At 41.6% G+C, this 27,349-nt stretch overlaps 1 protein-coding gene across 2 annotated transcripts; it reads left to right on the top strand.

Moving 5' to 3' along the window:
* Positions 1-522: 522 nt before the first annotated feature.
* Positions 523-27,349, top strand: LOC104351440 (solute carrier organic anion transporter family member 1C1). 2 transcript variants are annotated; one of them, XM_086466814.1, is made up of 14 exons: positions 523-651; positions 3,983-4,124; positions 4,955-5,087; positions 5,707-5,828; positions 6,765-6,911; positions 10,466-10,564; positions 11,338-11,583; positions 12,452-12,616; positions 18,390-18,585; positions 19,651-19,816; positions 20,266-20,450; positions 24,656-24,720; positions 25,943-26,060; positions 27,127-27,349. In XM_086466814.1, exons 1-14 carry the CDS (start codon positions 523-525, stop codon positions 27,347-27,349), a joined length of 2,136 nt encoding a protein of 711 aa, XP_086322940.1. The 2 variants fall into 2 exon arrangements, with proteins under 2 accessions (XP_086322940.1, XP_086322949.1); XM_086466823.1 differs by lacking the exon at positions 6,765-6,911.

Below are 27,349 nucleotides of genomic sequence, written 5' to 3'. Positions count from 1 at the left end.
AACATCAGACGATTAGAGCTAATGTTTCAATCTAAAACAATTCAAGTCCCTCATTAACAGGGCTAGATTTCCTTTGATATAATTACTTAATGTCCCAGATGTATGGGAAATTCAGAGATCAGCTCTGAGAAATCTGTGCAGACATGGTCACATCTAGAAACGTAAACTTACATACAGGCTCCAGAAATGTTTAAAATGTTAACAAGTCTCATTTAGTCTGCCAGTAATGCTTGGTCAAATGTTCAATGAAATCACATTGATGATAGCTAGAGAATGAAGATGATGACTGTTTGCTGAGTATGATTTAATCTTCATTATAACAGGCAAGTGGATTGCAAATTTCCATAATTAGACAGCCAGTGCGCTGGTCAGATTCTGTTGTGAAGTTTGATAATTGCTGTTGTAGGGAAAACACTACAGCAGGGTGTTGCTGTCACATGACGAGCTTTTGAGGCTGAGCTAATAGGATGCCCTTTTAAAATGTTCTCCATGTTTTCTGGTTTAGAGGCAGGGGATACCATCATGGAGATTTCATCAAAAGAAAATACTCAGTTTTTCTCAAACAACACAATCCTGTCTATTGACCGATCTTCATTCAAATCTGAATCTTCTGCATCCAAGGAAAAACAGTCGTGTTGTGGAGGTATAAAGGTAGAGTAAGAGTTTTTAAATATTCCAGTAGGGACATAGAAAACCTCTTTTTTTGGTGAACTATCCTCTTTTTTGAGTTCTGATTATTTCTGGCTGAGTCGGTATGAAATTATTACGGATATTTCTAAGTCACAAAAAAAAGTTTGCTTCAGATCTGGATTTGCCTAACGTTTGGCAGTGTTCAAATATAACATGTTGGTTGAGGCTTGCATGTTATGAGATCTTCAAGGGTCCTTCTGAAAGGTCACTATTTCCTCCTTACTGCACCACCCTCTTTTCCTGAAGTTAAGAACAGAGTATCGGCAGACAGATACCACAGGCAGCTGTTAGTACATCTTACTTTTTTAAGATTGTAGCCATGGTAATCTTCTGGATTCTGAAGAATAATATTTGTATTATAGTTGTATGTTTTGAGTTCTGTATTATTGAAGTATTCTTGTAACATATTCCTGATTTGAGAGAACTCTTCATGAGATGACTTTAAAACGAAATGGCAGAAGTATCACTGCTGTATCTGCATTTATCTCACCCATGAAAAGTACTTCCAGAAGGCAATGGAAGCTCCCTGCTTTAAGTCTTGTAATGCAGCTGTGCCTGCCTGACGGTAGGATCGCCGCACCTTGGAGGTGCATTCCTCCCTGTATGGGACACTGGGGTACAGGAAGCAGCATGATACTTTGCCCACTGTCTCTGTCTGCTTTCCAAAGCCAGGTTGTAAAATGCTAACACTCTTTTGGATGAGATCTCAATAAATCACCATACAATGGTGAGATGAGATGGTTTGAGTTATACAGAAAAGGAGTCTTTGGCCTTGCCCAGTTCTTTTCATCTTGTACAGTCTTTATTTCCTGTTTCTTCTCACACAGGCACACACCCACCCCTACTTTCAGATACTAATCCAGCTCCCAATATGGTCAATGACTTCAGTAGTAGTTGACCTGAAGTCTATCAGTTATGCAAAGCAGTTAAGATATTGTGAGATTAATTGAGTCTGATGACTGCTATAAAAATATTTTGGTTCCTGAATATTCTTCTTGATTTTGTCTGATCCCGTAAAGGCCCAGAAATGGGAACCCATTTTGAAACAGAATATGAGTTATATTAATTACATTTGTAGCATAATATGAATTCTATCACTGTTACTCTATTTGCTGCAACAATAATCCGATTCCCTCATTGAATAAACTTTCAGTCACAGATTAGCCAGTTAGGAATCATCTTATTAGCTCCAAAAATAGAAAAGCAATAATATTTCATCTCAGTTCAGTTTCTTTCTGTTAAAAACATTCTTGTCTTCTGGGAACCCAAACCAATATGGTTAACCTATTCCAATAGGGATTTAGAAAACCTCTTTTTTTGGGTGAACTAACCATTTTTCTGTTCTGATTATGTCTTGATAAGTCAGTATGAAATTATTAAAGATATTTCTAAGTCACAAACAAGTCTGCTTCAGATCTGTATTTGCCTAATGTGTTACTAAAAAAATACTTAGATTCAACAAGTAGTTTTCACCAATTATCAGCCTTCCCATGTGTTAAAATTGCCTTTATTAACCAGAAAGATGACTTACAGTCATTGACAAAGCACAGAAGAATGTGAAATCATGCTCACCTTTCTGTCACAGCTCTAAGTTAGGGCTGTTTTGCCACCATTGCACACAGCCTCCATCTCCCTCTTGGAACAGTTGCAAACCCAGTAGAAAAACTTGTGCCAAAGAGAGACAGAGATGTTTGAAGTTCTAGTTTGACCTATACAATTTTCCTGTGAAAAAAACGTATTTGCTTTCACATTGCTATTTAAAATCCAGTGGCATAAACACACAGAAAATATAAAATATTATGGCAATATTTTTACTAGAGAGCTCTTTGAGAGCCCTCACTGTGGGAAATAAGAACCAAATAATGTTTATTTACCCACAAATGTTTCTGAAGGAGGAATAACCAGCAATGGATAAAGTGTGTTGAATGTGACACAGAGATATATATTTGAACCTTAACACAAGAATTTGTGTTCAACAGTGATGCCAGTGTTAATGCCAGTGTTATTAACAATGTGCCTTGTCAAATGAGATGTAAGCAGTATTGCTCTGAAGGTGAGTACATCGCTTCAGAGCACCTGCTTACTGGAAGTGTGATTGCTTAGGGAGCAGGCCTAAAGAGTAGGGCAAGGGTCTAGACTTCTCTTCTATGTGAAACATCACTGTATCATTCAATTTCTGGTTTAGGGTTTGGTGGATTTTTTTAACATCTTTTACGAAGAGTATCCCTATATATTTACTCAACACAACCTGTATCTGAAGGCAGAAAGCGATATCATGGTTTCCATGTTTCACACATGTGTGAATATCCCTGCAGCTCGCAAACTCAGTAGAGCTGCATTAAGTGAAGGCAAATTTAGGCAATAGTTCTGCAGTGTTAAACAGTTGATGCTAAGAACTCTGCACTCCCACCGTACACATTTCAGGGTGGGGAGTTGTTTCAGACCAGTTCTAGTCTTGTCCCAGAGACTGAAGAGCCATTGGCTATTGAAGTGAGTGTAATGCCCTTCTGGAACACATCTTCCAGTTGAGTTTTGTGTAAAAGGGATTCAGTCTGCACATTTGTAGTGTGTACCAAAGCTCAGTGAAGGGGGGTAGGACTTCCATTTCCAAAGCCCCCTCCTGATTCAGACTAACACACTAAAACAGATACAGTGATAACTAACAGAAAATAACTGCCTCTGCAAAACAAAAAAAGATGAGAGAAATGGTCCCCTGACAAAATGCAGTGTGCACTCAAAAGAAAAAGTATGTATTAGAGCTTGCAAGAGATCTGGTGGTGGAAGGACAAGCCTAAAAGAAAATTGCCTGGCAGGTCACTGTTCAACTCATGGAGCCATTTAACAGGAGTCAGAGACTCCTCCCTCCTGGCCACTCTGGACTTCAGTGAGAACAGAACATGACTCTGAAATCCAGCCGATGATTGCAAAAGCCTGTGTTAAAAAATACTCAAATAACTTACCTCCCCACCAAGCCACACTTAACATTTACCCTTACTGTTATTGTGTAAGATACTCCCTCCTTAGAGAGATCAGGAAGGTGATAAGTTTCTCTGTCCTTCAAAGCTTTGGCAGCTACCTGAAATTAGCAGTAGCTGATAGCAAGTTCAGTTTGTATCATTTTTCATAAGAAATGGACAAATTTGCAATCTAGCATTTCATAAAAAGTAGGAGAAATATTGATGTGGCTATCTGGGAAAAGAAGAGGTGGGAATGTAAAAACTGTTTAAAAATATTTCATAAAGTAAAGCCTTCTGTACTGCCTGATTTTAATCACTGTCAATTTCTTTCACAGATATTTCTTGGTGCATTGTCTTTTGTTTATTTTGCTAAAGCATTGTCAGGAAGTTATCTAAAAAGTACTATCACACAAATAGAAAGAAGATTTGATATCCCTTCCTCTTTGGTTGGCGTTATTGATGGCAGTTTTGAAATTGGTATGTGCTGTAGAAACCCTTTTTTTTTTTTTTTTTCCCAGACAAAGAGAGTGATGCAATTTTTTGTGAAAGATGATTGTATGAATCTATTTGAACCATTAAAACTGAGCAAGATTCACTTAGTAAAAATCATCATGGCTGTCAGTATGGTTATGTTGGATAGAATAGGGTTGCTAATACAAGCCGTTCAACATAGTCTTAAACATTTTGTAATTTGATAAACTTAGTGTCTGGCTAATTAATACTAACAGAGATTTTGGCAGTTGAATGAGAATTTACCTGCACAGATTTCCACTTTCTCTCTCCTTTTATCAGCAATCCACCTCTCCCACAAGTGTTTGCCCTTTGTGATTTATTAAGCAGCAAGGGCACAAATCCCTGACTGTAATCTATGTTCATTGTCCCGTCCATGCCCTTCCTTCTTGCACTACAGTTTCCAGCGTGATATTGTCTCTTAAAATTTCAGATTACTGAAATTTATCTTGTGGGTGTTCAGTGGGCTGTGCTATTCACAGGAATGAAATTTTAGCCTAAGCATATAAAGTTCTGTTTGATTTCCTCTTTTCCTGCTTTCCTGGTTATTTGTTCTCCTCAGCTGGCACAGTCCTTCTTCACTTTTCCAGCTGCTTAGCCGAAAGCCTATGGTTTTCTTATCACAGAAAGCGTTGGGTTCCTGTAAGAATGTCTGGAAAGAGGGAGAAACACCAACCCCATGCAATCAGCCCTCTCCCCCTGAAATCGCTGCCTGTATCACACACTAGAAATAGTTATTTTAGGGAATCTTTTATCAACAAGCCATAAAACTCAGTTTTCCTTTTGCGCTCTCAAAGGGAACCTCCTAATCATAATTCTTGTAAGCTACTTTGGAGCGAAGCTTCACAGGCCAAGAATAATTGGAGCAGGCTGCTTAATTATGTCAGCTGGAACATTCCTAATTGCGATGCCCCAGTTCTTCATGGGACGGTAAGTGCAAAGTGATCAGTATTTTCCAACTGGGCTATGCACACTGAATGTTAGCTCACTAAAATATTTAGGCACTCGTTGTGAAGATGACTGTAGAAATAGGCATATGTGGATGTGGTTAATCAATTTATTATTTTTTTGTGAAAAGACTTAATACTCTAGAGCAAATAATTTAACATGTATGTTGTTCTCAGCAGTAATCAGATTATCATTTTATTAGTCTGTGATCTTGATCAGCCACATTTTGACACAGTTTAAGAATTGTTGAAGCTTCAGTGATGAAGTGATGGCTAAACTCAAGAAGACAATCTGAGTATCAAACACAAGCCAGAGGATCCACCCACTGTCTCATAATCTCTTAGTACAGACTCATGCATCATAGCAGAGCAAAGTGCATGTTAAAGTGAAATGTACCACTGTTACACAAAGAGAATCAAAGAGACAATTTTCATGTGTTACCACTGTATAGACCAAGTTCCATTTATTCCCTGTAAACCAACACTGGATGCAGATGAAATTGTATTTAAGTGCTATGGGCCTGTCTTCTACGGTAGTAACAGAGCTGTTTGCTTTTTCTTATAAGTTGGGACAGTAAAAAACAACTTTGATTTATAAACAGGTATCGGTATGAAAGATTCCCTTCCACCATCAATTCGACTGCTAGCATCTCTCCATGTCTGCAGGATAAAGGCCAGACTCCACTCTCAGCCTTGGAAAAATCTCAAGCAAAAATAAATGCAGGTGAGAATGATCTCTGTTAAGTATTGAGATAAGCACAATAAAATACATCAAAAGGCTCCCAAACGCTCATGCAACAGTTTATTAGAACACAAGAAATAATAAATGGGAATCAGACTAATCTTTCCCACAGAAAAGCCAGATCTACTGGCTGAGGCAAATTCATTAAAAATAAATGTATAACTGCCACTGCCCATTGCCAAGAGTTTTTTTCAGGCCTCAGCCTTTTCTTCAGCCTTACTGTCTCCTCCAGCAACCTTCTGCAGCTTTGTGGCTTGCAGAAACACCAATCTCCCATGGGAACCTTGGACAGGCATGGTCTTCCCTTTGCCAGGAAATATGCCTCTAGATCCTTGGCCCACTGGAAATAGCCACTTGGGTCTCCTAGCCTGCAGACCGCCCTCCTTGTTTCTCTCCCTGCCCGTTGCCTCATTTTGCGCACCACAAAGTTGCCTCCCCTCTGTGTGTATTGAGTTCCTCATAGGCAAGGAGCCTTCCTCCCCGATGCTTGGCCATGAATAAGCTGTGGGCGAGCAAGTAGAACCCTCTGTATGTCACAATACATGTGTATGTTTGCACCCTTTTACCTGTGGATTAGATGTGGCTCGTACTGCTCACTGTCATGACTATTTACCAAATCTTTCCGTTAGGAGATCCCAGTTTTAGTTAGACAGAATTGAAAAAGGTTTCTGAAATGGGATGTGATGCAAATTTCTAAAACTGCCAACTTCTAATATCTTTAACTAAAGCGGTTAATGCTAAATGTGTGTCCATCTCAAGCTGATTAGGTTAAAATTGCCATCCCCATAGACCACAAAGCATTTCTCACAGTTTTCATACTGCTTTTCCCACAGTAGAAGCATTTTAGAAGTCCTGTGGATTCAGTGTCAAACTGTTACAAATAACACAGCACTGTTGTCTCTCTTGTGATATAACCAGGATGTGAAAAAGAAGCAGGCTCTTCCATGTGGATCTACGTTTTACTTGGAAATCTTTTACGTGGAATAGGTGAAACTCCTATCCAGCCTCTGGGAATTGCATACATTGATGATTATGCCATTGAAGAGAATGCTGCTTTATATATTGGTAAAATAAATATTTTTTTTTCCTAATGGAATTTTCCCCAGAGGAAACTGAGTCGTTCTGAATAATGGAATGAGTGTTATTAAATTAACTTGCTCTGATTGTTTTGATTGCATGATTTCCAATATTAAAGTTTATTTAACAGTCATGTACACTCAAGGGACTAAGTTCCCCTTTAATTACACGAGCACAGTTCCATTATCTTAATTTGAGGAAAGAATTTGACCTTGGTTTCCTGCTGTTACCCTAATCTTCCTAATTCTTCTGGATGTGGACTGTTGAGCCTCTATGCACATTCAGTTCTTTGGAAGTGATAAAAAACATGTACTCATTTAAGCACTTAAAATAGAATTTCAGCAGGAACTCAAAACATTTCTTCCACATTCTCTGTGGCCCTCTATAGACAGATAGGAGCAGCCTCACGTTCACAAGCCCTGGTCCTCATGGGGGACTTCAACCACCCCGGTATCTGTTGGAGTGACAGCACAGCAGGGCATAAGTAATACGAGAGGTTCCTGAAACGTGTTGAGGATAACTTCCTTCTCCAAGTGCCAACTCCAAGAAGCCAGTGAGGAGAGGTGCTATGCCAGACCTTGTTCTCAGCAACATGGAAGTGATAGTGAGGAACATGAAGCTCAAGGGCAGTCTTGGAACCAGTGACCATGAAATGATGGAGTTCAAGATCCTTAGGGCAACAAAGAGGGTGCACAGCAACCTCACTACCCTGGAATTCAGGAGAGAAGAGTTTGGCCTCTTCGAGGAACTGCTTCATGGAGTACAATGGACAAAGCCCTGGAGCAAAGAGGGGCCCAAGAAAGCTGGTTAGTATCCAAGGATCACCTCCTCCAGGCTCAGGAAGCCTGCATGCATGAACATGGAGTTCCTGGACAAACTCAAACACAAAAAGGAAGCCTACAGAGGGTGGAAGCAAGGACAGGTAACCTGGGAGGAATACAGAGAAATTGTCCAAGCAGCCAAGGGTCAGGTCAGGAAAGCCAAAACTTTGATAGAATTAAATCTGTCCAGGGACGTCAAGGCCAACAAGAAAAACTTCTGTAGGTAGGTTGGTGATAAAAGGAGGACTATGGAAAATGTAGGCCCTATCTGGAAGGAAACAGGAGACCTGGTCACCTGGGATATGGAGAAGGCCGAGTTAGCAACTTTTTTCCTCAGTCTTCACCGGCCAGTGCTCCAGCCCAAGTTGAAGAGGGCAAAGGCAGGGGCTGGCAGAATGAAGAACCACCCACTGTAGGTGAGGATCAAGTTCAAGACCAACTAAGGAACCTGAAGGTGCACAAATCCATAAGACCTGATGAGATGCACCTGGGGGTCCTGATGGAACTGGTGATGAAGTTGCTAAGGCATTATCCATCGTATTGGAGAAGTCATGGCAATCCAGTGAAGTTCCTGCTGTCTGGAAAATGGGAAACACACCCTCCATTTTCAAAAAGGCAAAAAAGGAAGACCCAGGGATCAAAGGATCAGTCAGTCTCCTATCTCTGCGCCTGACAAGATCATGCAGCATGTCTTTCTGGAATCTACGCTAGGACACATGGAAAATAATGAGGCGATTGCTGACAGCCAACATGGCTTCAGTGAGGGCAAATTGTACCTGACAAATTTGGTGGCATTCTATGATGGGGTTGGTGGATAAGGGAAGAGCAGCTGATGTCATCTACCTGGATTTGTGCAAAGCATTTGACACTGTTCCACATGACATCCTTGCCTCTATACTGGAAAGACATATATTTGACAGATGGACCACTCGGTGGATAAGGAATTGGCTGGATGGTCACACTCAAACAATTGTGGACAATGGATCGATGTCTGAGCGGAGACCAATGATGAGTGGCCTTCCTCAGGGGTCAGTATTGTGGCTGGTGCTGTTTAACATCTTTGGTGGTGACATGGACAGTGGGATTGCATGCACCCTCGGGAACTTTGTCAATGACACCAAGCTATATGGTGCAGTCGACATGCCGGAGGGAAAGGATACCATCCAGAGGGACCTCACAGGCTGGAGAGGTGAGCCTGTGCAAACCTCATGAAATTCAACAAGGCCAAGTCCAAGGTCCTGCACATGGGCTTGGGCAATCCCAAGCACAGAGACAGGCCGGGCAATGAGTGGATTGAGAGCAGCCCTGGGGAGAAAGACTTGGGGGTGCTGGTGGGTGAAAAACTGAACGTGAGCCAGCAGTGTGTGCTCACAGCCCAGAAAGCCAATCACATCCTGGGCTACATCAAGCATGACCAGCAGGTTGAGGGAGGTGATTCTCCCTCCCTATTCCACTCTGGTGAGACCCTACCTGCAGTGCTGTGTTCAGTTCTGGGACCCCCAACATAAGAAAGACATGAACCTGCTCAAGTGGGCCCAGAGGAGGGCCATGAAGATGATGAGGGCGCTGGAGCACCTCCCTTGTGAGGACAGGCTGAAAGAGTTGGGGTTGTTCAGCCTGGAGAAGAGAAGGCTCCTGGGAGACCTTATAGCGCCCTTCCAGTACTTCAAGGGGGCCTCCAGGAAAGGTGGGGAGGGACTCCTGATCAGGGAGGGTAGTGACAGGACGAGGGGTAAAGGTGTCAAACTGAAAGAGGGGAGATTTAAATTAGATATTAGGAAGAAATTCTTCCCTGTGAGGGTGGTGAGACACTGGCACAGGTTGCCCAGAGAAGCCATTTCTGCCCTCTCCCTGGCAGCGTCCAAGGCCAGGTTGGATGGTGCTTGGAGCAACCTGTTCTCGCAGAAGGTATCCCTGCCCATGGCAGGGGGTGGTTGGAACTAGGTGCTCTTTAAGGTCCCTTCCAACCCAAATCATTCCATGATTCTATGAATCAGGTAGAATTATAAACAATAATGCTGAGGCTTTAAAAAATTGATATTACTGTTTTCTTGTAGTGTTCATTATCTGAAGACCTCTGCATGTTCACCTGAAATATTACCAAAAAATCTTTCCCTATCAGCATCTTATCTTGACAAGTTTCCAGCCTTGCAAAAGGCAAAAACTCAGGTTCTCTCTGTAAAAGATTCAGTCTTCCCAGATTTCCAGATCAATTCTGAAAATTCAAAATATTCAGAAATACTGCCTGTGTATTGATACATGTAAATACTGGGTACTGAAGCAAAGTGATTTTTCAGTGTGTTCATGGCCCATGACAACTTAAAGTGATCAGTTAACTTAAATCAGTGACATTTTCTTTCCAGCTACTTTAATCTAGCCAGCTAAAGAGTTTCTAGCAATTATAGATTGGTGCTGCTATTGAGTTAGGGCCATTAAGATCCCTGACATTTTTTTCTTTTGGGCTGAATTTCATTCTTTAATTGGATGATAACAAAAACTGTTCAATTGTCGATGTAGTGGGAGAAATTTTATTGTTGCCTTTTTTCTTCTTGAAAGTGGTCTAACTTGTGTAACTAATGTGCCAGAGATCAAAGACTGGCTCGGTATTTTAAGTCTGTATCACTTGTTATACATCACATGTCATACTTTGCTGCTAGGTGCAGCAAGAACCAGTGCTCTTTTTAACTCAGAAGCCTAACAGTCCCCTGTTTTCTATTGCAGGCTGCGTACAGACAGTTGCAATTATAGGGCCAATATTTGGCTTTCTTCTAGGATCACTGTGCGCCAAACTTTATGTTGACATTGGCTTTGTAGATCTGGGTAAGTCAGAAAACTCAGGTTTTAAAAATTCAGTCAGGCTTTAAAATGCCTGATTTAGGCCAAGAAGTACCTAGTTATCTTCTAGGCATAAGGAGCTAATGGGGGTAGTGCAGGCACTTTATGAAATAAAAAGGATGACAGCGATGCAATGCCCCATGCAGAGAAGGCTAGCAAGAAGGATGGGTATAGAGGGAAGTATGAGGCCTGACTTCCTCAGCCCCAGCAGTTCTGTGGCTGGTGCCCCCCAGAAGATGCCCTGGTGAGAAGGCTCTGGGGGGACAGCGGGCACCAGGAGGAGGCAGAAGGCTCAGGATCCTCCCAAGAGCTGTGTGCGTGCGTTTTGTAGTACGCTGCCATTGCCTGGAAAAGTGGTCTTGCAATGGGTACTGGGGCTTCTGGTTGCCTTCCTCTTGAGAAAACAATTTCCACCCCATTTTTCCATGGCACTTTTGTGCAGAACAGCCTCACTGGGAGCAAGCGCATGGTCACCTGGACTAATGTCCCATGTCCTGGGCCTCTCTGGGGATGTGTGAGTGGCATGGCTGGGGACCCTGTGGTGTCAGGGGAAGGCTGCTGCTGTGTCACAGGAATCAGCAAATCCTTATTGCCTTCCCAGTATCGCTCCTGTAACATCAATACACACAGCACAGGAAAACCCGGCAAGGTGGGGGTGGACTCCTCTGGAGAAGGTCCCTGCAAAATCACCTTCCTTGTTATCAGCAAACATTCTTGAAATGGATTTATTAGTTTCTTCTTTTTTTGCCTTTCTCCAGACAGTGTAACAATAACTCCGAAGGACACGCAGTGGGTGGGAGCCTGGTGGCTAGGGTACTTAATAGCAGGTGTGATTAGCATTCTGGCTGGCATCCCCTTCTGGTTCCTGCCAAAGCACCTCCCAAAAACAGAGAGCAGAAAGGACTCCAGTACCTCCTCCGAGCAGTCAAAGTTCATCACTGAGGATAACAAGGACCAACACAAATCTTATCAGCAACCAGCGAAGATTGCTGAGATGGCAAAAGGCAAGTCACTAGAGTTTCTTTCCTGAGCGTTGAGTCTTTCTTTTACTAGCTTTTATACTTTAAAACTTTATACTTTCTGAGGCCGTATGTTAATAGCCTCAGAATTACTATTTCCCTCAAGTGTTACTCTCCAGATAACTAGCATGCACAAAAAGGGTCTTTTCATTGTTCCCTGGACATGCCCTTGCATGCAGAATTTCTCCAGCTGAGATTTGTAAAATTACTCTAGTGGCCCAGCAGTTATTATGAAACTCTGCAAAAATTTTTCATTCACAGATAGTGATTGTTGCAGAAGCAGGGCTCAAAAGATCTCAGTTTTTGTTAAACCTTTTTCTTTAAGGTCATTCATGTACAAAAACATGTACAATATCTGATCAGAATAAGGATAGGCATAGACTAGATTCAGATTTTTAGGAGGCTACCTGGATTTAGACACAAGCCATTTTGCACAGTTGCATTTGCTTGCCCCTACTCTGCCAAAAGCATTTTCCCTTAGTTGTTGAATCTGTAACTCAGTATGTCTGTGCTTACTGTCAGCTGTGCTGAGCTCCCAAATCTGCCCCCAAATTAAACCAAAAGATTCTGTGGCTGTTGAAGACACATAGAAATGAAAACAGTCCTGGTTTATGATTGAAAGAAGATATATAAAACAAGATACCTCTTCTGGGAAATAGATGCTTACTGTTTTGCTCCACTGTTCCCCAACCCAGAAATGGGGGAGCTCTTAGGAGCATCATGGAACTTCATGGATTCCTTCTGAAATGTTCTGTAGTCCTTCTTTGAAGGGTGAAAACATGTTGCAAAGCATTATGCACAGAAGTTATTCTCTGTCTGTCCTGGTTGTCATTTCTGCTGTTTTGTCTTGCAGACTTTTTGCCATCACTGAAGAACCTCTTTGGGAATCCAGTTTACATTCTGTATTTGTGTGCAAGTATCATTCAGTTCAATTCTTTAATTGGCATGGTGACATATAAACCAAAGTATATTGAACAACAGTATGGGCAAACATCTTCAAAAACTAATTTTGTTATAGGTAATGCTATATCCACTTCCTGATATCTTAAAAATGGACATTTTGGCAATGGTATATACCTATACATAGGGAAAATTGGATTTATTTAGGATAAGTTTTTTTCTTCTCCTTTCTGGCTTTAAGTAGTAGCTCACAGAAGGTAAGGTATTTTATTTCTGCTTTAGCACTAGTTAGCTCTGAATTTATCTATGCAAGAGTTACTGTGAAAGATTACATCATTTGATACCTTATTTCCCATTTTACTGGACATTTGAAAAATAATGTATGTACAGCACAAGAGAATAATTGATAAGAGAATTCATTTTAAAATACTTTACATAAATTGTCATCAGACAGATCTGTTCCCTTGCTGACTTCCCATTTATTTTAACAAGATGAAGATCAACTCAGTGAGTGCTAAAGGACTGACCATAAAGTAGCTGTGATATTGCCAGTGATTTCTTATTTTCTGAATAGGTTGGTTTTGAATAAAAGAAGGCAAAGTCACGTCGGTGATCACACAAAACATGCCTTAAAAACCTAACATTACCTCAGTGGGATGCTGGTGAAGGAAAAGCAGGTATTTCTGCCCTAACTTTACTGAAGAGCCTTTCTCTGTTGTGGAGTTAGTCTCCCAAACCCTCCCATACAGCACAACACTGAGAGTAGCCTCACGTTCACAGGTCCTGGTTCTCATGGGGGACTTCAGCCACCCTGATATTTGCTGGAAAGGCAATACAGTTAGACAACACAGTCCAGGAGGTTGCTGCAGAGCATTGACAATAACTTTTTGACACAGGTGGTGGAGGAGCCAACGAGGAGAGGTGTGCTACTGGACCTTGTGCTAACAAAAAAAGAAGGACTGATTGGGGATGTGAAGGTTGGGGGCAGCCTTGGCTGCATTGACCATGAGATTGTGGAGTTCAAGATCCTGCATGGAAGAAGCAGGGCAATAAGCAGGATAACAACCCTGGACTTCAAGAGAGCTAAATTTGGCTTCTTCAAAGACCTACTTGGAGGGTTAGAGCTCTTGAAGGTAGGGAGGCCCAAGAGAGTTGGTTAATATTCAAGCACATCTTCCTCCAAGCTCAAGATCGATGCACCCCTATGAGTAAGAAATCAAGCAAAGGAGGCAGGAGACTTCAATAAGCAAAGAGCTTCTGGAAAATCTCAACTGGAAGAAGGGAGTTTACAGAATGTGGAAAAAGAGACTGGCCACTTGGGAGAATTATTGGAATGTTGACAGAATATGCAGGGACACAGCGAGGAAAGCTAAAGCCCACTTGGAATTAAATCTGGCTAGGGGTGTCAAGAATAAGAAGAAAGGCTTCTTTAAGTACATTAGTAGCAAAAGGAAGACCAGGGAAAATGTGGGCCCACTGCTAAATGAGGCATATAGCCTGGTGATGGAGGATATTGCGAAGGTAGAGTTACCGAATGCTTTCTTTACATCAGTCTTTACTGCTAAGTCTGGTCCTCAGGAATTCCAGTCCATGGAGGTAAGAAAAGAAGTCTGGAGAGAGGAAGACCCCCTTGGTTGAGGTGAATTGTGTTAGAGACCATTCGGGCAAACTGGACACTCAAAAAATCCATTGGCTGTGATAGGATGCACCCATGAGTGTTAAGGGAGCTGGCAGAAGTCATTGCTAAGCCATTCTCCATCATCTTTGACAGGTGATGGAGGACAGGAGAGGTGCCTGAGGACTAGAGGAAAGCCAATGTCACCCCAATCTTCAAAAAGGGCAAGAAAGAGGACCCAGGAAACTACAGGGCAGTCAGCCTCACTTCCATCCCTGGAAAGGTGATGGAACAGCGTGTTCTGGGTGTCATCTCTAAGCATGTGAATGAAAAGAAGGTTATCAGGAGTAGCCAACATGGATTCACCAAGGGAAAGTCATGCTTGACCAATCTGATAGCCTTCTATGATGACATGACTGGCTGGGTAGATGAAGGGAGAGCAGTGGCTGCTCTCTACCTTGACTTCAGCAAGGCTTTTGATGATGTCTCCTGTCACATCCTCATAGGTAAGCTTAGAAAGTGTGGGTTAGTTGACTGAACAGTGAGGTGGATTGAGAACTGGCTGAAGGACAGAGTTCAGAGGGTCATGATCAGCTGCGCAGAGTCCAGTTGAAGGCCTGTAGCTAGTGTTGTTCCCCATGGGTCAGTACGGGATCCAGTCTTGTTGAACATATTCATCAATGACCTGGATGAAGGGACAGAGTATACCCTCAGCAAGTTTAGTGATGATATGAAACTGGGAGGAGTGGCTGACACACCAGAAGGCTGTGCTGCCGTCCAGTGAGGTCTGGACAGGCTAGAGAGTTGAACTGAATGTTCAGCAAGAGCAATGCAGGATCCTGCACCTAGGGAGGAATAACCCCATACACCAGTACCAGTTAGGGGTTGACGTGCTGGCGAGCAGCTCTGCAGAGAAGGACCTCGGAGTCCCGGTGGACAGCAAGTTGACCATGAGCTAGCAATGTGCCCTTGTGGCCAAGAAGGCTAATGGTATCCTGGATGCATTAGGAAGAGTGTGGTCAGCAGGTCAAGGGAGGTTGTCCTCCCCCTCTACTATGCCCTGGTGAGGCCACAATTGGATTACTGTGTCCAGTTCTGGGGTCCCCAGTTCAAGAGACAGGGAACTACTGGAGAGAGCCCAGTGGAGGCCTACAAAAATGATTAGGGGACTGGAGCATCTCTCTTATGAGGAAAGGCTGAGACACCTGGGTCTGTTTAGCCTGGAGAAGAGCAGACTGAGAGGGGACCTTGTCAACACTTAGGAATATCTAAAGGGTGAGTGTCAAGAGGATGGAGCCAGACTCTTTTCAGTGGTGCCCAGTGACAGGACAAGCAGAAACAGGCACAAATTGGAGCACAGGAAGTTCCACCTCAACATGAGGAAAAACTTCTTTACATTAAGGGTGACAGAGCACTGGAACAGGCTGCCCAGGGAGTTTGTGGAGTCTCCTTCCCTGGAGTTATTTAAAACCCATCTGAACACGATCCTGTGCAACCTGCCCTATGCAAACCTGCTTTAGCAGGGGGCTTGGACTAGAAGATCTCCAGAGGTCACTTCCAACCCCTACCATTCTGTGATTCTGCCTTTGGGTACCGAGGTGACCATTTTTGGAGATGTCTTCAGGTTGGTGAACTTCACTCCCCAGTTGCTGAACCTGCGTGCAGGCTTGAGTTCAGTTCCTGAGGTCCAGGGATTCAATAGCATTAGACAGCAAAGAGGTTTACATCTACCCAATACAGAGGGAACTGCCTTGTTTCAGAGCAGCATTAGTTGCACAGCAACGGAGGTATATATATGCAGAAAAGCTGTATTGATCCATTGTGCTATGTTAATTCCTTAAAGATAGAAACTGGAATTTCCTGGCACAAAACTCCTCAAAGGAAGGAGAAATCTTCAAGCACAGTCGATGGTCAGAGAAAGTCCAGAAAACAATCCCTACATTCAGTACAGTAATTCTCATTGTATTTAAAGATTTTCTGGAGCTAAGCTTTTGGGTATGTGCAACTGAGTGAGGATTAAGATCCATCTGATTTCACAAAGCATAGGTACTATATGCAACAGAGAATGTGCGATGGCTTGGCTAGGGAAGGATCCTGGCTGAGTGGCCATCCATGCAATAAGGTGTTTTTCCTTCCTTCTTTTCCTTTCTCTCCCAGTCCGCCCTTGGTAAGGAAGCTGAGGGCTGACTAGAGCTAACAGTGTCTATTTCCCTTTCCCTAACTCTCTTCTTATTTCTTCTTCTTTTCTTTTTTTTTTTTTTTTTAATAACCCGCTCAATTTCTATCATAATCTCTCTGATAGACATCAGAATTGTCTGAGCGATTTGAAGCACTGCTAAAAAAATATCAGCTGGAGGTCATAAGAGGGTATTTTTCAGTAGTCACAACCCAAGGAATTTGCAAGCAAATAAAATGACTCCTGCTGTGTTTGTATGATTTTCCTTAAATATAAATACTTTGCTCCCCCCTGCCCCCCATGCTTGGCATTAGAGTTATCTGTAAGGGTATGGGACAAAGGCATGAACGAAAGGGGTACATAGGAATCGTCAGGCAGAGTAGGGGTACTCTCTGGTGCATCACACAGCTCCAGTTCCAATCTCAGTCCCGTCTTACAAGCAAAGGAGAACAGGAAAACCAGTTATATAGTGGCTTGTAATTTACACATGCTCTATTTTCAATGCTGCTTCTAAATCCCCTGAAGTACAAATTTCATGTGTGCGCAGAGTGAAAAATACCATCCCAGTGAAGCTTCCTGAACCTTGTCAGTAACTGAACTGGGCTTATGTACTCTGCCAAGATACTGACTCCTGGGTTTGCTAGATAGAATAGGCTTTTTCTAACATCAAACATACCTACCAGCATCTGTTCTAAGCACTGATTTTTCCATATGTGCAGGTGGATCAAACACTGACTCAAGCCAGAAATTTAAGGGATCCCAGTGCACTTCCTAGCAGGCAGGTTAGACTCTAGTGTCGTAAACTGGTGTTTTATACAAAGTCATTTGAAATCATGTTATATTACCTCCAGTCCCCTAAGAAAACTTCATCTGCTATATGAATGCATGTATGCTTTGGTACTTGCTTGTGTTTTGTACACTCACTTGAATCACCACTGCTCAGTGTCAGAGTGAATTAAAAGCTGCAAACCGCATACACAGCCCTATACAAGGGGGGAATTTAATGCGCTGGAACATTCTGGTAAAGCTGGGAAAATAATTTTCAGTAACAAAGAAATTCAGCAAAGGGCACCTTGCTTGACTGTGCAGTACCATTTACAGTAGTTTCTATTTACGTGTCTTTTGCATGTACTGAATGGGATCTTTTTTGCTCTTGTTATCCATGTCTATCAATATGGGCAACGTTCTGAGCAAAGTTGTCCGGGTAAGGATCAATGACCACCCAATGTTACATGTTTCCCAATGCTTAATTGCCTGAAGCCTGATACGAGAGAGCCCACGGCGTATACCTATGTTTCTGCTGTTGCAACACTCACATAAGGGAGCATTTCAACAACCAAATCCAGAGAAATTCCCTAACTCTCCTGGGCACTGAGGCAACAACATACCACTGGCTTTCTCCCTCTAGAAGACTCCTCCAGCGGATTATCAGTTTCATGGCCAAGTCAAAACAGGAAAAGCAGATCTTGCTCCAGATTTCATAACACTGTAGGTAAAACTGAATTGCCCTCTAGCAATATGCAGTTCAGGCTCCTCCTGCCCTTGGAAAAGGGAAGGAGAGGAGCTGCCTTGGAAAGCCGGAGTGGGGCAGCCCCAGAGAGTGGCCCCAGTTTCTCCTACTGTTGCTATATGGGTGAAGGACATGGGGAAGGTCTATAGCAAAGCCCCAAACTGTGCAATTGGACTGTGGCTCTTTTGGCTGCCCTAAGCAGCACTATACCCCAGGTCACTTCTCTGTGCCTAGAGCAGGTCTTGTGAGAAACAATACTAAAAGTATTTGAATTAACACTACAATGATCCCTCCACCAACAAACTAGCAGGGGAGAAAACCACCCAGCTTAAGAAACTGGAAGATCATTATCTAAACCTTATAAGTAATCTGTCAAAGAACTAGCAAAGAAACATTTCCCTAGGAGCAAGGTTTTAAAAGTAGTCCCAGCACCTTTATCAGGACAATCCAAGTCTGGACAAATAAAATGGCCTGACTAAAGATCTTTCATATTTTGTTGCTTCGTATTATTGCTGCTGGTTTTGTGGCTGAGGAGGATAGCCCATTGAGCTGAGGTTCTCATTAATACAGATTTTTCTGTTTGATTTCAGGTCTTATCAACATTCCTGCTGTGGCCTTTGGCATATTCTCTGGGGGACTGATCATGAAAAAATTCAGAATCAATGTTTTAGGGGCTGCAAAACTCTCTCTGGGATCATCTTTCTTTGGTTACCTTTTGCTCCTCTCATTATATGCGATGGGCTGTGAGAACTCGGACGTGGCTGGACTGACCGTGTCATACCATGGGTATGCTGGGAAGGGCACGCTTCAGGATAAAGTGCTATTGCAAACCAAAGTCCTTCCTCATTTTATTCCACAAAGTATATATTGTTGAACAGAGAATGACTGACCTAAATATGCTTCCCAGAAACTTGATTCAATGCAGTGGAAACCGCTCCATCTATTCCAGCGGGCATTGTGTCAGAACCATTTCATGATTGTTGCGTTCAGCCCGGTGGCATTTATGCCACAACTGCAGATTATTTTTCTGATTACTTTTTAATTATTATTGCCATGGGACACATCCTTTGAGCCTAGAGTTTTCTGGAAATGAGAAGCTTAGTAGGGGTTGTGAGATTCAATTAATTGTTCCTTGCCTCTGTGTGCTGCTGAACAATCCATGGCATTTAACAACCTCTGAACCCAAAACTTAAGGATTCATGGATTAACTATGAGTTAGCTGTGATGTTACCCATGAGATACACCTGAGGCTAATACTTTTAGATAATTTTTTCCCCATGCTATTACTCTGTAAGGCTGACTTTTTGGGAGGAGTTTCCAGCACCAACTCCACAGCAGCCCCAGGAGCTGCTCTACTGGTGACTTCAGCAGCAGCTGGCTGAAGTTGGCAAATAGCTGTCGTGCAAGGTATCAGACCCTCAGTTGGGATGAATCCCATTCTGATGATTTCCTCACTAACTTCTACAATGACTGTTTCCCATGAGTAACTCACTCCTCTCTTTGCCACTGGACTAATCAAACATTTTTGTCCGGTTTTGTTAAAATTGCATCAAGCCTCAGATAACTAAATTCTCAGAAAATCTGAGCAAATGCATGAATAGAAATTATTAGCTGTCCCCCTTAATAAAGTCGTTACTATCTCACAGTAGGTGGTGTGATATTGTGAAAACCTTTTGATAACAGAGAAATAAGAATTTAAACTGCTGTGTGGATGTGAGGAGACAACACCTTAATGGACTACAGAGAGAAGGTCTGGCCAGGTGCGCCTGGCAGAGAGCATAACCCACGATTTAATAATGATTTCTTCCACATCTGCTAGAAAACATTACTGTAATTTCTATTTTTCCCCAGAACTAAACAGCTGACTGATTACGAGCAAGCCCTGTTTTCAGAATGCAATTCGGGCTGCGCATGTTCCAAAAACGACTGGGACCCCATCTGTGGGGCAAACGGAGTTACCTACATTTCTGCTTGTCTTGCTGGCTGCCAGGCATCCAACGGCAGTGGGAAAAACATTGTAAGACAATCTTTTATCTCCATATGTGATATGGTAGTTTTCCTAATACAACAGTTTTGTCAGAGTAAATGGATTAAAATTGCATAAGGTGTGTCCTCTCCAGCCCTAAACTGCTCAGGTTTTTTTAGCAATCTGCCACCCACCTTTAAAACTTTCTCAATTGCTATTTCCAGCAGAAATCCAAGCAGAGAATGTAGGAGGGTGGGGTGTTTTTTTAGCTGTTGACTACCAAAACTGTTAAAAACCCCCAAACCTCTAAATACATTCAGCAACAGTAGATAATTTCTTTATAAATTTCTCCTTCAATGAACATGCCTTTTCATTTTGAAAAGACATTTTCCAGTTTGGATTTAAACTTTTGGCTACCCAGAAAAGCATAATGTGCAATTCCTGAACATCCACTTCTCTGCTATTTAGGTTATCATACTCTTTTGCCTTTTGTCTTTCAGGTATTTTTTAACTGCAGCTGTGTGGGAATATTGGAATCCCCTTCACGAAGCTCCTCAGCTGTGGTGGGACCATGTCAAAAAGGAAATGAGTGTCCAAAAATGTTTCTGTATTTTCTAGTAATATCAGTTATCACTTCATATACTTTGTCAGTAGGTGGCACACCTGGATACATACTGCTTCTAAGGTAAGAAATAATTTCTGACTGCATTGCTAAAAGTTTTCAAGGTGTTCCCTCCCCCCTTAGTATTTTGAAATGTTTTCACCTGTGCAAGGTGGCTTAAAATATTTTTTTAACTACTGAAAGGAATCTTTATAATTTGACAAGAAGTCTTCTGCCACTGAAGCAACAATGTGCTTATGATTAGCTCTACCAGCAATAGCTTTCTGGTTTTAAACATGATCTAGAAGGCCTTGTTATCATTTATACCAAATTTCACTTCCCTTGATGCCTTTTATATTACCAGAATATAAATGGCTTCAATGCAAATGGAAATTAACGGCACCTGTGCCAGTGTGTGCATGTGTATGCTTATAGGCAACCAGACTTCCTCACTTGCTATGGATAACGACGCATAGCTACGCAGAGGTGATCTAACTCAAACCCTCTAGATACACTCAACTCTTCTCCTCTAGTCCATTTTATTATTCCATATAATTGTCCTGTCCCAGATTTCTCTCTTAAAAACAAAGATAGATTTAGTACGTGAACTTTTATTTTCCTTCGCAATAATCATGGGTTTATTAAATGCTTGTCCCAAGGGATTGTTCCAATACATACTTAACTGCTGGAACTATTTGTCCATCACCGAGTGTAAGCTTTTAAGCTAATTTTAGAAAGTGCAAAAGGAATATAATACTTTCAGTGATTATTCTGGATTTTTGTCAGCTTCTGCAATTTTTGGATTCTAAGTGCTGCTCTGCTCTGGTTTGGAAAGCTTTCTTTCTCAGTTCCTCTTTCTAAATTATTTCCAGATGGGTACATTCTACTTCTCAAATAAAACAACGGTAAATACAGTTTAACTAGTCTTTGTTATTGTTGTGTTTTCTTACCCTAAATTCTCTTTTTTTTTTTGAATGACATTTTCTGGAACAGAACCTGTCTCATTGCCAGTGTTTTTATATAACATGGAAAAAGCCAGTGCTAGAACTGGCTGAATATAGGCTATATATGAAAAACCTAAACAGAGAAATGTAACTTCAGCTGTGGTTCCAGCACAGTCCTTGAACCAGAATTAATATTCGCACAGGGACTTTCAGAAATGGTTGAGATGAGGATCCTTCTCCACTGCAGTCCACAAACACTGCCAGTGAGGTATATGCCTTAAACAATATAAGCTGAGTAGCTTTCCCTACCCACCTTGTAGCGTTAACATTGAGTACTTCAAAAACACATGGCATCTCTCTCTATCTCTCTCTCCCTCTCTCTTTCCCCAAGGAGTCACTCAAAGAAGAACAATTATATTATAATCCATTTTAGACAATTTTTACTGAAACTTATTCACCAATGAAACTGTCCATGCACCAAGAGGAGGGTGATTCTTGAGTTGAGATCTGGTAGCAAAACCTTCAGGATTTCTACCAGATTGCCCTCTGTAGTTGCTTCTTAGGGGGATATTTTTCTTGTATAAATACGGGCATAGGGCTGTGCAGGGATGGAGTTTCCTTCCCCTTTCCCTCCACGTGATGTCCCCTCTCTATCCATAAAACATATGGTAGAAAATGTACAGATATGGTACCACATAGGGCCTCAAAACCATCATTGCCATGCTCAACTTTCTGCTTTTCACCTTGTCTCCACTGCAGAAGTGTCTGGGAGGAGATATTCACAGTTGAACACCTATGATCTTAAATCACACAGAGTTGTCTGCACTTCTCAACCTTAAGAACTTGCTCTCAGGGGACTTAATGCTTGATGCATGTATTTAGAAAAGCTTAGAGAGGTTTTCAATACCGATACTGAAACATTTTGTTACATGAAATCAGCAAAACATCTTCATTGGTTCTACTCCAAAACTTCTGTTTCTATTGAAAATAATTTTATTTTGAGAGCCGTTTAATTGAAACTGAGGATTATGTGTTTTTCTGCTGGACTGAAGATACCTGAATCTGATGTGCAGCTAAATAAAACATGTTTCAGTTAAGTTAATTTTCTTTTTTTCTCCTCTCTGTGAGTAACCAGTGGGCACAATTCCAATTTAAGGTCACACTCACTTTTCTGAAATCCATCACTGACTGACTTTCCCTGAAAAATCTCTCTGAACTGAAAGCGTGCTTCCATTCCCAGAAAGAAAATAAATGCTTTTTGGAAACCAATAGTCCTAAGGTCAAGCTGCAGATTTCATTAAGTACTTTTTCCAATTATCTGTTTTTAAAATCTTTCAGTATTCAGTCAGCCCTGATAAGATTCCAGCACTTAAGCAAGCTGATATTTTCGGATGAGCAGATGTCATTGCACCTGCCGTGGAGCACAAATATGTCTAAATCCCTAAAACCAACAAAATTTAGTGACATTTACTTCAGACATTTACATGGCTGAAATAATTGAAATATGCTTACAGCTAGTGACCGAGTCATTTGCTGAAATGTCTTTTTTAGTGGTATTAGACTAATTACAATTGCCAAGGAACTTGGGAAAGCCCTGAAGTTCTGGAGACAAAAAAACAGGCGTTCAGATAGCTGTTGTTCAAGCACAAGCTATTAATAGCAGGTGATTAAGCAGTGAAAAGGAAGTCTCAGATCTCGCTGAGAGGTTTGGCTCTCACTCAGGATCTCAAAGAATTCATGTTTCCATGCAAACAAGATATAAATGCTCAAACAATTTTTTTTTCTATCTGAAGAAGATTTTTTTTTTTTTTTTTTTTTTTGCAGGACATAAATCCTGTGGAACACATAATAAATATCCAGTTATTAGGTTTATTTTGTACTTTTTGCTTTCCATGCCTTCACATTTGGTTAAAAGGACTTTTAGGCTGTGGCTTGCTTGTGTAGCATGTATCTGATAGGAGGGCAAAGCACTGTTCTTCCAGCTCAAAGTCGTATTACATTCATGCCTCCATAGGTGGCAGTGCCTGTATAAGGCACAATATAACAGATTGTATGATGATAACCCGTGATCAGGGCATTAGAGAATAAAGCCCTGATCAGATTACAAAATGAGATGCACACAGTGACTTCTTGACCATGATACTTTGGTGTTGTTTTCCATATATGTCTTTCGTGTCCTTTTCTATTTTCACTAAATTAAGGGAAGATGACCCAAATATCATTTACAATACGGGTTATTAATGCTGTCTCTGGCAGCTACATTGGGAAATAACAAAACATCACCGGTGGGGAGCAAAAGAACTAGTTCTGCAACATCTTTGTTATTTTTTAAAAGATATTCCTAATTACACGAATTTCTGCTGGAGCCAAATACATCTTAATTCAGAGCACACAGACTGGACCTCCATAGTGCTATGTTTATCCATAGTGACAACTGAATTTCAGCCCTTTTTTCTTTTTATGTTGATTGTGACAACAGGGAGTTTTATCAATTACCATAATGATACATGTGTTACTCACTCCACGTATCAAGTCTATCCCAGTTCAATTGTGTGACTGGGACTACTCATATGCTGAAAGTAGAGCATGTTCTCAGGTTCTGGCTAGATCAGGTATTGTAATAGGCAGTCTGATACATGCTGGGTGAAATAGCACGCTTGAGCAGCTGGTGAGGTTAGCAGCAGTTGAGTCCTACTAATTTGAGTGGCTCCATATGCAAACTGCTGCTAGCATGGCTGGGAAAGGCAGATGTTTTCCTGCCCACCACCTCCACCCTAATAGAAGAGCCAGGATGATGACCTAAGTCTGGGGCAGGGCTAATCTAAAGCCAGAAGGACTTAGTCTGTGCTGGGCCCTCACTGCACGCTTGGAAAAGTCCAAATGCAAACGGTCTGTTCTGTCAGAGAATGACTTGGAGGATTTACCTATACAGGAGATGTGACCCTGATCCTAGATACAGTGCAATGAAAACTGAGTGCCTAAATACCTTGTACTAGCCTAGGTCATGAGCCACAATTTCAGAGAGTGTTTAACTGAATTAGACTATCTAATGATGTATGATTTCACAACCAATTTTCTTGTCCTTCATTGGTAATGAAGTGCTGGTATTATCTGAAAATGCGTCACGTTCTTAAAATGTGATGTTGAATATAGATGTTCAGAGTTCCTAGATACTGTTCTGATTTTATCGCATTATTTACATATTTCTATAATTCTGTTAGGCAGTATCAGTAAGGAAGAAAAAAAATCACATTTCTTTCCTTCCTCTTGCTTTCTATTTTTGTTCAAATTATCCACAGTCAATTCTTTATTTCTGCTTAACCCATTTTTTTTAATTATTTTTAGATGTATTAAACCACACTTGAAATCATTTGCACTTGGTATTTATACCCTGGCAATAAGAGTACTTGGTAAGTTGAGTTGTACTCTTGGGTCTATTTTAATATTCTCCTCATTAATTGTTTATCCTAGAACTAAACTTTGATTGTTGGAAAGAATGATGTCTAACTGACAAGTTAATATTACATGTTTTTTTAAAAAAATCTAGGAAAATGGTTGGAAAAAGGAAGCGGTTTTGTATTTCATAAATTGTGTAACTGTGTCTTAGATATAATAAAAATATGCATGGCTAAAGTCCATGCAGGTGACTATGAAGCTAACATCAAAATTAGTTCTTGTCTGTCCTTATTCAACAACAAGAATTACAAAACAGCTATGGCTCAGAATTTGTGACCATTCTTCAGGTATGTTTTCAGTGGTTTCTAAGGGCATTAATCTAAGTGCAGGTGTGCCTGAGGGCAGGGTTCACTGCAGCTTTGTGGTAGAGCCAGCTGTAAGTTTTCTCTAAAATCGAGGGTACCAGGAGACACCAATGAACTGGAAACTCTAAAATCCTCTAGATATTCATAGAAAAGGTAATAATTAGCAAGAAGCAAGTCACTTATTTAAATAGAGCAGACTTAGATGAGCTGGATGAGGCAGACAGTAATATCAAAACAAGCTGCTTTCTCACACCTTTGCAAGCCAGGATTTTCCCTCCAGGCTTACTTTCTTCATCAGCAACCATGGGTGGCTCCCCGGGTTGCACAGAGACCACAGTGTCCCCATTAGCACCCGAAGAAAGGTTTTTCCTTTCCATCGCCCACAAGCACTGCAGTAGGTTTGCCCCTGCCATGGTAGGATCTCAGGATACTTGTAGCCCCACTGCAGGCTCCCAGCCCCGCTGTCTCTCTACCTTTTCACCCCCCCCAACCAACATACAAAACACTCCCCACCCCCAAGCTGAACAGGCTCCATCGCTCTCAAGAAAGAAGTTGGGTTTTTTTTCATTTTCCCAGAGGGGTCCTGCAGGGCAAGGAAACCAAGCCATGGCCAGCACTCCTTCCGCTGACTTCCGCAGGCTCTTTGATGTTCACCTGCATTTCCTCCCCACCCCAGTTCCCCTCAGGGAGGAAAGGGTGGTGTGTGCTTGGGCAACACAACGCACGACTTCTTGAACCAGCAAACAGTGTGGAAGGGTCATTGCTGTTCGAATGTATTATTTAATGTTCTACATGAACATGTCTCTAGATCAGAACTGATCACCCTGGAAAGTAACCTTTTTGCTTCTATTTATTTGTTAAATACACCCAGCGGGAATTCCAGCCCCAGTATACTTTGGAGTGGCCATTGATACGACTTGCCTGAAATGGGGAAGCAAAAGATGTGGGGGAAGAGGAGCATGCAGACTCTATGACTCCAGTGCACTCAGGTAACAGCTCTTTGCCATTCGTTCTTTAACTTGTGTTCTGTAAGTACATATACATCTAGCACAGGTAGAAGAATTTCTGTCAGAAAGTTTGAGTGAAAGATTTGATGTCAAATGAAAAAGTCTGACTAACCATATTAACAGTAATGCTCAGATTTTAACATTCTCTTTTGGTTTTTTATCTTGGCTGGGGGAGGGGGGCAGGGCGGATGTTGTCTTATTTCAATATCAGCTGGAAATTTTTAAATCACTTGATTTTTCACCCAAAAAATGTTCAGTTAAAACTTCAATTTTATCTTTCTCCTATTTTTTAACAACTCCGCTGTGAGAGAGTGTGTGTGCGTAAATAAATAACAAAGTAAATAAGTAAAACGTATGTTAAACCTCGTCACTGCTCCACGCTGGAGCTGGACCACAAAAAGGAAGCGAAGGGTGCCACAAAGCATGCTTGGCTTATTTAGAGGCTTAAGCACAGTGTTGTCTTTATCAATTTGTTGCTAGAGGAGAGTAATTGTCTGAACTGCATTCATGAAAGGCATTACCATAAATGGAGAAAGAAATAACAATGGTAAAAGGAAAATGAGAGAATGGTTTGCCCTTCCCCACATCCTTGGGAAAAAACATGTGGGGAGGGTACATCTTGTTTTGAAAATTTGAAGAAAAGAACAAAAACTCAGTTGGGACTCATTACTAATAAAGCATAATGATGATGTTGTTGTTACTGTCATTAAGCTTGTAAAGTAAAAACACCATCAAATATTCTTAATATCACTGGTACTGTTTATGAGGCAACTGAAAAATAGATTAATTGCCCTAGAAATATCAGAGTAACTCTCACTGAAATGCATTGGGGTGGAGGAGTACAATCAATGCCTGAGACACTTTCTTGGCCACAGATGACACAACACCTGACCTGGGTGAGCTGACAAACTCTCATTTCCAGGGTCATCATGTTGCTTGAAGACCTTTCTTACTCAGCTTTACCACATGAAAATATGAATGTGTCCTTGATGCCTTCTGGTCCTTTGTTGCCTTTGAAATAGGCTCTGATCAATAATTTCTCTCTCAGGTATGTGTACCTGGGGCTGACTTTGGTGTTGGGCACGGTGTCCATTTTCTTCAGTGTTGCTGTCCTTTGGGTTCTCCGGAAAAGGTCTTCTCCACAAGATGAGACCGTCCCAGCCAATGGGGAGAGAGGCGCCTGTGGAACAAAGAGCAGGAAAGATAATTTTGTCAATAGTGACCATTTAATTCAGACAACTTACTGGCCAGAAAAGGAGACTAGACTTTAG

Source organism: Leptosomus discolor, chromosome 1, assembly GCF_034619465.1.
Source record: "Leptosomus discolor isolate bLepDis1 chromosome 1, bLepDis1.hap2, whole genome shotgun sequence".
NCBI classification, from domain to species: Eukaryota; Metazoa; Chordata; class Aves; order Leptosomiformes; family Leptosomidae; genus Leptosomus; species Leptosomus discolor.
This window is presented reverse-complemented; position numbering and strand designations above follow the sequence as displayed.

What these genes read in the sequence shown, in the direction of transcription:
- LOC104351440 (XM_086466814.1), top strand. Translation starts at nt 523, where the DNA reads ATGGAGATTTCATCAAAAGAAAATACTCAGTTTTTCTCAAACAACACA. An exon ending in GAATGCTGCTTTATATATTG is followed by an intron (nt 6,912 to 10,465) that starts GTAAAATAAATA and finishes TTTCTATTGCAG; the next exon opens with GCTGCGTACAGACAGTTGCA. An exon ending in CTGACCGTGTCATACCATGG is followed by an intron (nt 18,586 to 19,650) that starts GTATGCTGGGAA and finishes ATTTTTCCCCAG; the next exon opens with AACTAAACAGCTGACTGATT.